This window comes from Hibiscus syriacus, unplaced genomic scaffold (genome assembly GCF_006381635.1).
Source record: "Hibiscus syriacus cultivar Baekdansim isolate YM2019G1 unplaced genomic scaffold, ASM638163v2 tig00112127_pilon, whole genome shotgun sequence".
NCBI classification, from domain to species: Eukaryota; Viridiplantae; Streptophyta; class Magnoliopsida; order Malvales; family Malvaceae; genus Hibiscus; species Hibiscus syriacus.
The window spans coordinates 342511-356097 of NW_024063259.1; the positions used below are offsets into that span (position 1 = coordinate 342511).

At 34.3% G+C, this 13587-nt stretch overlaps 1 protein-coding gene and 2 pseudogenes across 1 annotated transcript; 2 read left to right on the forward strand and 1 right to left on the reverse strand.

Moving 5' to 3' along the window:
- Positions 1-1977: 1977 nt before the first annotated feature.
- LOC120174861 lies at positions 1978-6695 on the forward strand (annotated as a pseudogene).
- A 1883-nt stretch (positions 6696-8578) lies between these two features.
- Positions 8579-9621, forward strand: LOC120174882 (annotated as a pseudogene).
- Positions 9622-10609: 988 nt separating this feature from the next.
- Positions 10610-13220, reverse strand: LOC120174879. The gene is made up of 5 exons (XM_039181605.1): positions 12841-13220; positions 12547-12671; positions 11653-12422; positions 11288-11400; positions 10610-10979 (listed from the first exon to the last, which is right to left on the reverse strand). The coding sequence occupies exons 1-5, from the start codon at positions 13092-13094 to the stop codon at positions 10697-10699; spliced, it is 1545 nt and encodes a 514-aa protein (XP_039037536.1). The 5' UTR covers positions 13095-13220; the 3' UTR covers positions 10610-10696.
- Positions 13221-13587: the final 367 nt, after the last annotated feature.

Here is a 13587-nt window from a genome sequence, read left to right on the forward strand (position 1 = left end):
AATTTATAAAGATTAAATAATTAAAAAGATAAATATTAAAATAATTCATATTTTGATGTTTAATTAAATAATTTGATTATTTATTTGGTTTTTCTTTATTTTCAATTAACTTTTGATTATATTGGAATTGCATGTTTTTCAACAGGTACAACTGTCAAATAATTTAATTAAATTTTCGGTTTTATGGGTGATTTAAATTTTTTTTATTTAAATTCAAATTTAAATTCTAACTTAATTGAGGCAATTGGAGTAACTCAAAGTACAAAACAAAATATTTTTTTCAATCAATCTGAATTCGAACACCCGTAATTATTTATGTAGTTTTTAGCTCGTCATGTCATGTCATGATCACGATCGTGATCATCTTTCGAAACGTAGAGGTGACAAACGGGTCATTTCAATCGGGTTTGCGTCAGGTTATTTTAGATCTAGATTATATTTAGTATAATTTTTTTGGGTCAGATCGAATCTGATTCGGATCTAGTACGGGTTAGGTGATTATCGGATCGATTGTTTTTCGATTCGAATCAATATCAGATCTGTTATTTTTTGGGTCAGGTTAATATCGAATTAATTGATTTTTGGGTCGAATTAATATCGGATCGGTTAGATTTCGGGTCCGACCAATATTAGATCGGTTAATTTTTTATTTTGGTCAATCTTTAGATCATGTCAATTCAGGTTGAATTGCTTATGAGTGTAATCAGCTATATATATAATTATTGATATATTCTTGTAAAAAATGTTTTCTTGTTTTTTAATCTTATCATTTAGGTCTAATTTCAATTTTCAATCGTTCAACATTTTGAATTAAACCATCATTTAGAGATGATAAATCAATAATTTGACACAAATATAATCCTATAATGCATATTAAAGCTTGTTATCAAAGTTTTATATTGATCTTGTATGGAAAGTTTATCTATATGATAAAAAAATAATTTTTTATTAAAAATTTTATTTCCGATTATAAATTTAGTATTTTTATTAAATTTTAAAAAATAATACATAATTTTATTTGTTTAGTTTTAGTCGTAACATAAGTAAACATTATATTATTTTTATTATAAATCTAATATTATTTCATTTGTTTTAGTTGTTTACTATTATTTTTATTATAAATTTAATATTTATATTACAAGTAAGAAAAATAAATTTTATTTATTAATGTTTTTAATCTTACAATGAGATTCTTACTTTTATATTCATCTTATGTAACATGAGTAAACTTTTTATTATTTTTATTATAAATCTAATATTTTTATTACAATTAAGATAAGTAAATTTTATTTGGTACTGTTTTCAATCTTACAATAAGATTCTTACTTTTAGTTCGGATTGCTTTTGGGTCAGATTAAATTTGGTTCGGGCTGCTTTCAGATCGGGTTAATTTTAGTTTGGGTTGCTTTCGGTTCGGGTTAATTTCGGTTCGGGATGCTTTTGGTTCAGGTTAATTTCTGTTTGAGTTGCTCTCGGTTCGGATTATTTTCAATTCGGATTGCTTTCAGTTTCGCTAAATTTTGGATCAGGTATGCATCAGGTCGGGTATGAGTCAGTATCATATCGAATTTCATTATCATGTTTGAATTAATATTAGATATTGAGTTGAATAAATCAGTTCGGATAATCGGATTCATGTCAAGTTTGTCATGTATATTTAAACGTGGTCTTGCATTCCAGAAAAGGAGAAATGTATAATGAGCAAAAATAGCATTGGTGAGAGGCTGGTCAAGGAATGTATGGTGTAAAATCCTAATATAAAGTTTTACAAAATTAGCTTCTTCCATTGAAATAAAACAGAAGTCTATAATAAGATGAGTGAAATGCTTTAAATTTGCATTCAAATTCAACTTGGGCCATACAAAGAAACAATGGGAATTGGGAAGTTGTGGATTTTGTTCTCTTGTTGTTGTTGTCGTGGGTTTACCATTATCGAGTGCAGCCCCTGATCCCGCCTATCAAAAGCTTCTGCAATGCATGAGTCAGTCCATCGGATCCCCGAAAGCTTCCTCCATTGTCATCCCTCCCACCAATCCCAATTTTACATCCGTATTGAATGCGCGCATTCGCAATGCTCGTTTCAACAGATCTTCCACGCCTAAACCGGTCATCATCATCATCACTCCAATGGACCCCACCCATGTTTCTGCCGTCGTACTCTACGCCCAGAAGGTCGGTTTCCATCTCAAAACCCGTAGCGGCGGCCATGATTACGAGGGCTTTTCTTACGTTTCCGACACGCCCTTTTTCATGCTTGACATGGTTAACCTACGTTCGGAACTGTCGACGTGAAAGATGAATCGGCCTGGGTTCAAGCCGGCGCGGCGCTCGGTGAAGTTTACCATGGCATCTGGAAACAGAGCAAAGTTCATGGATTCCCTGCCGGGGTGTGTCCAACGGTCGGCGCCGGCGGGCACATTGCCAGTGGCGGGTATGGTACCATGATAAGGAAATACGGTTTGTCGATAGACCATGTTGTGGATGCCACCATAGTGGATGCCAGCGGCAAAATACTAGACCGAAAAGCCATGGGAGAAGATCTATTTTGGGCCATAAGAGGCGGAGGTGGAGGCAGCTTCGGCGTTATCACATCCTATAAGATAAAGCTCGTCCGTGTACCGGAGAAAGTCACCGTTTTCAGAGTCCAACAATCAATAGCCGAGAAAGGCACCGGCATGGCATTCAAATGGCAAACAGTTGCAGCGAAAACTGATAGCAATCTCTTCACGAGAATGCTGTTGCAAGTTGCAACCCGATACGAGTAAGAAGATAACGTCGGTGAGAGTAACGATCATGGGATTGTTCTTGGGGGATGCCAATGCCTTTGTAGCTTTATTAGCCAAAGATTTCCCGGAACTCGGTTTGAATAAAGGGAATTGTACCGAAATGAGTTGGATCGAGTCAGATCTTTGATGGGCAAATTTCGAACCCGGAACGGAACCAAAGGTTCTGCTCGATAGAAGCTATCAGAGCGCCAAGTTCGTTAAGAGAAAATCAGATTATGTTCAAACACTGATTCCCATTTCAGGCCTGGAATCTCTATGGGAAAAGATGGCTGAAAATCCAAAAGTGGGATTGACTTGCAACTCATACGGTGGGAAAATGGACGAAATTAAACCAACGGAAACTGCATTCGCTCATCTTGCTGGGAATTTATATAAGATTCAGTACTAGTTGACCTGTAGCGATCCTGGAAATGAAGCGGATGCCACTCACTTGAAACAAGCGAGAGCACTTCACGCCTTCTTGACTCCGTTCGTGTCCAAGAATCCCAGGAGGGCTTTCTTGAATTACAGGGTCGTGGATATCGGTACCGGTAAAACTTGGACCTACGAGGATGGCAAATCATATGGTTTGAGCTATTACGCTGCTAACTACTGTCAAGACCAAAGTTGATCCCAATAATTTTTTCAGGAATGAGCAAAGCATTCCTCCTCGTTCCAAATAAGATTCAAACTTAGCTGAAAATTAATTCACGTATTGCATATGCTTGGTAATTAACTCTTGGATTTTACTTGCATGATGCATGGTTTGTAAGTTTTTTCATTTAATAAAATAATAATACTGACTTTTAAATAATATATGAGATTTCAATCCAATTCAAATCGAATTTGAATATATTTGCATCTGATTTTTAAAATTATGTGTGTTAATACTCTTCTAGTTCGGCAATAATCTTTGTTCTCAAGGATTAAAAGAAATATCCTTTTCTTTTTGCAAGCCCGAACAAAAATTCTCGGAATTCAATTTCACTTGTTTGATACCTTTCATAGTTTTTGAATAATCCACAACCCCTTTTTTTCATTAAAGATCGGATAATGCTCGAGTTTTTAATAAATCAAGTTGATATCCTACTTGAAAAGTTCACGAAAAAATCGTAAAAAACAATCGAGATTAAAGAACATTATGACATGTATCATAAGTCCTACAATAAGTATAATAAAATGAAAAACAATCTCAGCTATAATATACTAAGAAACCATTACTAATATTCATCTTTGAAGAGTCCAGGTCAGTTAGGACTTGATATCGTTTAAGCATGGTTTCAGGTTCGAGTCCTTGTGTATGTAGAAAATCTCCTTTGGGAGACTCACCTACCAAAACCAAGTGTACGACCCGGGTCAATCTAGATTAATCAATGTGAAATCTTGAAATTGAAGGGCAACCAAAAAGAAAATATACCCATCTTTGAAGAGTTAAATTTGAGGTATGAATCAAACGACTTCAATTATTAAGAGGATGGTTGTTATCTCTAGAGATATCAAGTTCATTTACGTTATTTGTAAGAATGTTTGAACATTTATTGACAAATATGAACGAATATTAACTTATAAGAGTTTACAATGTAAAATTATATAACACATAATCAAATATATTAACTAACCCAGAGTATGATAATAAATATCTTATCAATGGAACAAATATTTTAACCGATGTACATCTAATGACTCGAACATATGGATCGAACATGTAAAATTATATAACACATAATTAAATAGATTTAGTCTCTTAATCGCTTAGTAATTATACGATTATATGGATCGAACATATGTACATCTAAGGACTCGAAAACACCCCAACCTTCATATCTTGAAATGTCACCGAATGCCTCCAATCCACACATCCTGAGGTCAAAGCAAAGATTATGCACCGTAGTGATATCCATACATAGAACGACTCATACGCTAACGCTAACACTAACAGTTTTATAGCACGTCAATTATTTTCACTACATAATCAGTAATCCACAAACTCTTCTCTATTTGCTTAACATTTATATGTTATTTAAAATAAAAAATATAATATAAAAAAATTTATGTATTTAATTGTTCATGTTTGAACTTTAATCAAGTTATTTGAGCTTCAATCGAGTTAAATATGAAAATGTTTCGAATTTAATTTTTTTTTGAACTCGATTTGAGCTTAATTTTTTTTATTTTGATTTTGAGTTTGAGTCAAGCTTGATAATTATAAACTCGCGAGTTTTGAAGCTTAAAAATTATAAGCTCATGAGCTTTCGAGTTTAAGGGGATGTTTGTTTACTTCAGAATGATTAAGCGTTGAATGATTCAAATGCTGAATGATTCAGAGGCTCTGTATGAATTAGCTTTGAATGTGACAAGCTGTTTGATAATGACTCTGAATCATTCAGAATGTACTTTGATGTTGAATCATTCAACACTGTTTTGCTGAATCAGTCAGCACTGAATCATTCAGATGTGCGAAACAAACGCACTGAATGTTGAACGGTTCAGCATTAAACGCTAAATGGTTTCATTCAGAGCCAAACAAACAGCCCCTAAGTCAAGTTTGACAATTATAGGCTCACGAACTTTCTAGTTCAAATCAAACTTGATAATTATAAAAACATGATCTGCAGTTAGGTGTCGAATGAAGACACTAATGTTAAATTTTAGATATGTTTAAAATACGAGTGTTTTTTTTATATTAAACATTATTCCGTCTGAAATGTTAGATATTCAAAAATTCAAATTTTTAAAATTGTGATCCGGATAATTAAATATTCGATTTTTTAGATCATACATTCGGATATTCGAATCCGAACGTAGATTTTAATTTAAAAAGTTAAATTTAAATTTTATATTTTATAGTTTTATGCAACATCATTTTAGACTCTAATATATAATATTTTATAGTTAACTTTAAAATATTAAATATTTACTCTAATAAAAAGATGGTATAATTTAGATAGGTATTTTTTTCAAGTAAATCCAACACTAACATATAATAACTTTGTGATTATATTACTAAAGAAGGATTTAATTAATTTAAGAGAATATTATCAGGTTAGGTTGACGTTATGCATAACTAAGCTATAATAAATGAAATGAAAATAATATTTATTGAATTTTCCCATGCATCAACATTCCACAGTACAATGATACTTAAGTTCCAGACCCATCCATCATGGTCAGACTTCAATTGAGATTAGGTAGCTTTTTGATAAACAAACATAAATATAAAGGGATAAAGGTTGATTAGTATTGTAATTAATAATATATTAGTAAGTAAGACAGTTTAATTAAGGATGAAATGGGATGGGTTATAGTAATTTTATTATCAAAACGTGCAGAAAAAATGGAGCCGGATACCCCAGCAACACGCCCCCGGAGATTCTTCTCCAAGGTAAGTCCACATTCAAGAATTATTTCAAAGCCAAATCAGATTTCGTGAAAACAACCATACCAGAAACAGCATTGGAAGCACCATGGAAAAGACTTATAGACAGTCCATCGATGACATGGAACCCGTACGGAGGGATGATGGCGAGGATATCGGAATCCGAAACACCGTTCCCGCACCGGAAAGGCAACAAATTCATGATCCAGCACTTGACACTATGGCAAGACGGGGATGATAAGAATGCAGGGAAGCACGTGGACTGGATTCGAAGGATGTATAATTGCATGGCGCCTTATGTTTCAATGTTCCCCAGGACTGCATATGTGAATTACAGGGACCTCGATCTGGGGACCAACAAGAATGCAAGCACAAGTTTCATTGAAGCCAGTGGTTGGGGTGTGAGGTACTTTAAGGACAATTTCAACAAATTGGTGAAGGTGAAGACCAAAGTTGACCCTGATAATTTCTTCAGGCATGAACAGAGTATTCCACCACTTCCAGTTGAAGCTCGATGCTTAAACGAAACTCAAAAGAAATCTGTTCTTTTTTAAGAAGGAAGGAAAACATTGAAACAACATGAACTAGGAAAGCAATCATAAAAGCAGCTCGTTAAATAAGACAGGAAACTGGATACGGAAAAGAAGCTCTTGAAGGAGAAGACCATCAAAAAGCTAATGCTTGTGTGTGAGGACGAGATGATAGAATAGCGCCTCTGCCTTATACCTAGGGGTGTAAATCAACAGAGGGTTTAGTGAATTGGTCGTAAACCGTTTGTATAACGTCCTTTATGTTCATTTGAAGTTAAATAAACGAACATGAACAAAAAAAATTATGTTCATTTAATAAACGAACGAACACGAATAGAGGTGTGGTCGGTTCGTTTAAGTTCGCAAACAAGTTCATTTATGAGCTCGTTTGTAAGCTTGTTTATGAGTTCATTTATCAACTCGTTCATTTATGTTCATGAACAAACTCGTTTACCCGATTCTCATTTTCCTTTTGTTTTTTTATATTTAAATAGTGGTAAAGATAATGATTAAATAGAACACATGATAAAAGTTACGTTTTAAACTATGAATTTTAAGGAGTTTAAACACCAGTAGCATAGTTTTATCATTTTTCTTTAGCTTGCAAATGAAATTAAAAGTTGGATATATAAATGAACGATAAACAAACACTAAAACAACGCTAAGTGAACACTAAATGAACATGTTCGTGAACACGTTCGTGAACATATAAACGAACATGCTCGTGAACATTAAACGAACGCTAAACAAACATGTTCGCGAACATTAAATGAACATGTTCGTGAATAATAAATAAACGAACACGAACACAATTTTATTCATTCAAACTCGATTCATTTACACCTCTACTTATACCTTAAATGTTAACATCTAAGCTCAAACCAAATTTTTAACCAACTCCAATTTTACACCTAATTTCATATAATTAATTTATGGTTGTGATTTATTTATCATGTTTGTTAACGTAGTAAATGTTATTGTGATCATTGTCTGTCATCAGCTTTATTTAAAAGAGTTAATATTTGGGAAAAAAAATAAGTGTTATCTATTCGTTTATGAAGAAAAAAATAACATATGCATGGAAGAAAGAGTCGCTTCAAAATTTGTAGTCTAACAATATTTTAGGTCACCATTAACTTAAGTTTAAGTAAAATTAGATTTTTATTTCTTCAATTTTTTAAAAATAAATATTTAATAAGTTCTTATTATTTTAAATTTTGATAAGTTGCTTCTCTCAATATTTGAACATAACTCTATTCATGAAATATATGGATCACTTAAATGTGATTTATTTTAATTAAAAAACACATAAACAAGCGTAAAGGAGAAAATAGATTAGTATTATTTTGAATATTGGATTAATAATAAGTGAAAATTTAATTAAGGATATGATTGTATGGGAAGGGAAAGGAATGGGTATATAATAATTTTATAAAAATGTGCACATAAAAAGTAGGGTTGAATGTGACAAATGAAAGACTTTAAAAGCAAAAGCCACTAATAATGTCCCGTCCCTCATTATCTAATATATAAATAATATTTTTATTAAATAAAAATAATATTGAGATGGTCTTATTCTTTAAGATTTGATCTAATTAATTTTAAGATTATTTATTGAAGAAATGCTAAATATAAAAGTTTTTAAACAAAAATTTTTAATATTATCCTCTAATTAAGCTCGTGTCATAAAGTTTATAATTTTCCAGTTATATTATAAAAATTATCATTTTACTCGACTTTTTAACATACATGAACTTTTTTTGTTCTTTTTGAGAATATATGGATCAAAAATACAATTCATGTTTAGTGCAAAGTCATGTCCAGTAATTTTTCATTTTTTCATGATTCATGGATTCCCTGCATGGCTATATACCAGCTTAGGCGTTGGTGGGCACATCACAGGTGGTGCATATGGTACCGTGATGAGAAAATATGGCCTCGGTACTGATAATGTCGTCGATGCTAACGGACGAGTCCTCGACCGTGCAGCCATGGGAGAAGATCATTTTTGGGCTATCCGAGAAGGTGGAGCTGCAAGCTTTGGCATTATCCTTCAATGGAAGATACAACTTGTTCCGGTCCCGGCTACCGTGACAGTCTTCGCTGTCACAAAGCCCCTACAACAAAATGCTACCAAGATCCTCCATCGGTGGCCACAAGTCGCTGACAAACTCGACGAGGATCTTTTCATTAGGGTCATCATTCAAACAGCGACAAACAATGGTATGAAAACAGTGACAACATCGTACAATTCTCTATTCCCAGGTGATGCTGGTAGGCTCCTACAGATCATGAAACAAAGCTTCCCGGAATTGGGACTAACTCAAAAAGACTGTATCGAAACCAGCTGGATCAAATCAGTGCTTTACGTTGCTGGATACTCGAGCAACACCCGCCGGAGATTCTTCTCCAGGGTAAGTCCACATCTAAGGCCTATTTTAAAGCCAATCGGATTTCGTGAAAACAACTATACCAGAAACAGCATTGGAAGGGCTATGGAAAAGAGTAATGGAGGAAATCATCCCACTGATGATATGGAACCCGTACGGAGGAATGATGGAGAGGATATCCGAATCTGAAATCCCGTTCCCGCACCGGAAAGGCAACAAATTCACGATACAGCACTTGACTGCATGGCTAGACGGGAATGATAAAATTGCAAGCAAGCACATCGATTTGATTCGTAGGAGGTATCTTTATCTGGCACCTTATGTCTCAATGTTCCCCAGGACTGCATATGTGAATTACAGGGACCTTGATTTGGGGATCAACAAGAATGTGAGCACAAGTTTCATTGAAGCCAGTGGTTGGGGGTGAGATACTTTAGGGATAATTTCAACAGGTTGGTGAAGGTGAAGACCAAAGTCGACCCACATAATTTCTTCAGGCATGAACAGAGTACTCCGCCACTTCCGGTTGAACCTAGATGCTTATGAAGGAATAACATATCATTGTTGTTTCAGTTAATACAATGTTCTTTTAACATTTGTGTGTTGTAGCTTGTAAGAAAGACATGAACGGTGAATGATGATTCTGTTCTTTCTTCTTGTTATTTTCTATGATATTTTCTATGAAAGTTATGTTCTCACGACGAGGAGCAAGATCATAATTAAAGGTTCAAAACGTTGAATTATTCGTGATCAGTTGATATAGTATTTTTCTTTTTAAATTTTAAATAAAAAAATTTATATTCATTTAATAAATAAACAAACATGAATAAAGTTATTCGTTTATGTTCACGAAAAAATTCAATTGAAAACTCATATCAACTCATTTATAAACTTGTTTACTCAATTTCCTTTTTACTTCGTCTTTTTACATTTTAAATATTAGTGACAATATGGATTAAATTGAACACAAGATGAACTTTAATTCAAACCATGAAGTCTAAGGAACTTAAGAACTAATTGCCTAATTTTACTATTTTTCTTTGGTTTACAAATAAACAAATAAAAAAAAAGTGTGCAACAAACATGGCAAAACTAAATGAATATATCTATGAACCCTAAATCAACCGAACATAAAAACATTCAAAAATAAATAAAGGGACACAAATATGATATTAAAAATTTAAACGAACATGAACCAAAATATACACTTCTAAAACTAAACAATCGAACACGAGCACGATATTAAAAATTTAAACAAACACAAACCAATCATGAATACATTTAAAATAAAACAAACAGTTTTTACTGTTAAAGCCCAATTCATTTACACCCCTGATCATTGTAGAACAACCGAGGGAAGAAATTGAAATGAGGAAATCATAACGAACAAAAAAGGTGTCCAAGTTGATTTTTGACAATTTCTTTGAACAAATCAAAATGAAAAACTTGGAATGTACAGGCAGAGGCAGAACATGAAACCGAAACAAAAAGGGTTCCACGTCCCAAAAAATGTATTGGTCGTGAGAAACTATTGATTTCTGCAAAAAGAAATTATACATTTTTACCAAAAATGTGTCCCCGATTTCAAAACTATTGCAGCTTGCTCCATATCAAACTTTCCATGATGCAACTATTTCAGTCAATAGACTTGAAAAGCCTAATCGATGTTGCTCGCTGTTCTTCTGTCAAGAAAGGCAACCACTTTCTTAAAACATCTGCAAGAACAAACTGACCTGACATGACTGCAAGCTCAACATTCTCAAAGTCGATGGGTACAAGTCCAAGCAAAGCAGTAACGGTCGCGAGCTGGATGGGAAGACCGGCTCTAATAGTAGTCTCCCGCAACAGAAAAGCATGCAGCTTTGCTCTCAAGTTTTCAACCTCTTTATCTTCATATCCAACAGTATCAACTCCGATCCTTAACAGACATCAATTGAATGTGTAAGTTATATGGAAATTCTATACGTAATACGAATTTTCTCAGCTTAAAAACAGACATGCTCCACCTTCACAAGGGAAAAGAACTAATGGCACATGCTTTTATATACTATTTTCCAATGTTCCTTTCTTACCTGTGGCAATTGTCTCAAACTTTTAAAATTCCAATTATCTACCTAAAAGCTAAATTCAAGTAATTCCATTTTCCTACATCCCAGTTTCAACCAACAAACAAATAGGCCTGAAAGCAGGAAAAATATATAAACTCAAAATTTAATGCAAGAATACCTTCCAAGTTGACCAAGAAGAATAATGCCGGCAACGGTGATGTTCTCATGAGCAGATGACTCCAACATACTCCACAGCTGGCCAATGATTTTATTGCATATCCAGTTCCAGCTCTGTTTCCATCAAAACATGAAAAGTCAGGTTAAAAATCTCAAGTACGAGCTCTTATTTAAAAAGTACTTTAAAATCTTCTAAGAATTGTTTATTTCAAAATTTTTGTTCAGCCAGGGGAATTCATAACCAAACATTTCCATTTTGCTAATTTTCGTTTCCACATTTTATATAATGGAGAAAAAGGTTAAAAATAGTTTTACTAAAAGCTGCTTAAAGAGTCAAAAACAAACATAAAGAGAGTAAGCAAATACCATATTACATGCAAGCAGCTCCATCAATGATAAGACATCAATAATGTCGCACACAGTTCCAGTGACAACTGATCCTAACTGTTCACTAGCCAAACTGCACTTATCTAAACAACAGTATACATCCATATCCTCAATGGACACGGAACTTGAATTTGCTGTCAGATTTTGATGCATGATTCCCGACTGGGCATAATTCTGAAACTTTGTAAAGAGTAATAAGACAACATTATCTACAGAAAGGGCATCCTTAGAAAATGGGCAGCCAACACGTTCATGGAACTGAGACAGAACATCACCCACCAGCGAATGAGTCCTTACAGCCACCAGTGCACATTCACTTTCAAGGAACACAACGATCGATTTCAATACAGTCATTGTTGAACTATAATCTCTTAAGGTAAACATCTTATCGCCACCCACATAGGCAAACACATGAAGAACAACCAGTACCACCGAGGTACCATATCTGTGCATCCGGAAAATGTTATATGCAGCTTCACACAGAAAGCCAGCACGGCCAGCAGCTGCACAAATCGAACCCAATATAATGCTACTGGCCACCAACAGATCAGCTGAAGCAGCTTCATGTGTAAATACTACATCTGAACCATTAATAAAGACATGTCTTCTTGAATCACATTCAACAGAAGTCTGTGAAGACAGAGCAGCAAACAACATAACTCGCCCCTCTATAAGAAAATCTTGAATTAAACTAAGCAATTCATCCAAACATTCAGCCACTACACTTCTTGCCTCGGCATCAGACATCACTGTGCCAAAAGAACATTTAAATAAAGACTAAGCCGAAACAACCAAATAAGAAATTATAAGAACCAACATTAGATACAATAAATCCATCAAAAATCTAGACACAGATAAAAGTTTTGAAGGTACCTTCATTTATGTGTTCAGCAAACAACTTTAAACAGAGTATGAAATCCCCAAGCATAGAGCAGTTCTTGGATGTAGCTGTACAGAAGTTGAGAAGAACCAATGAAAAAAATACACAAACCTTCTCCCTGCAACCAATAAAAAAGAGCCATGAGACTCGGCATCTTCTCATCCATTAATTTAACAGTTCAGGGAATCTAAGCAGGCATCAGAATAAACTAAGCAAAAGGTAAAGAACTCATAGACAGTCTTCAACAGCAGACATTATAGCATATCTTACGACAATAAAGAACTTACTTCGGTAAAAGCTGTTTTTCCAGTTTAAGAGCATGTGAAACTCTATGCATGACAAACTCTGTCTGAGCAGGCAAAGAGCACTGAACCATACAAGTTTTAGTGGCACAACAAATTCTAGAGACACTGCTATCATCCTTGATGTTAGAGAACATAACACAGAATTTCGGAATACTTTCGTTGGTGGATCCAATGCCACTTCCAGTTCCAGATGGAATGTTCACCACTCCATGCACAGAACTAGGAGCAACTAACATCTCCACACCCACTCGAGAGTTATGGGAGTGGTTTAATAAGGCTCTTTCTGCTGGCAAAGTACTGCAAAAATCATTTTCATTACACTTTAGAATGTCAAAGGAACCAAAAGAGTCATTCTCATGTTGCACTTGAGGTGAAGTGTCCACCCTATTATAGCAACTGATTGGAACTGTTCACATTCATAACATCAAACTTGTCAGAAGATGCAAGATTTTCATTTTCATGAGGGAATCTTTCAGAAATCGCATCCTGTAATGGTCTAAATTCATCCACCTCAGCTGATTTGATACAGGGAGATTCCACTTCAGGAAGTGTAGGGGATACAGGCCTTTCAACTGCCATCCTAAAGCATTCCTCCTCTGCAGCATCATCCAAATCCAGTAATTTCATATAGTTTTTTCTTACTACCTCCTCAAAACCAACAATAGTTTTAGGGTCAATTGTATCAGGGTTGCAATAATGATAAGTGCAAACTTGCATCTGCTTCATCTG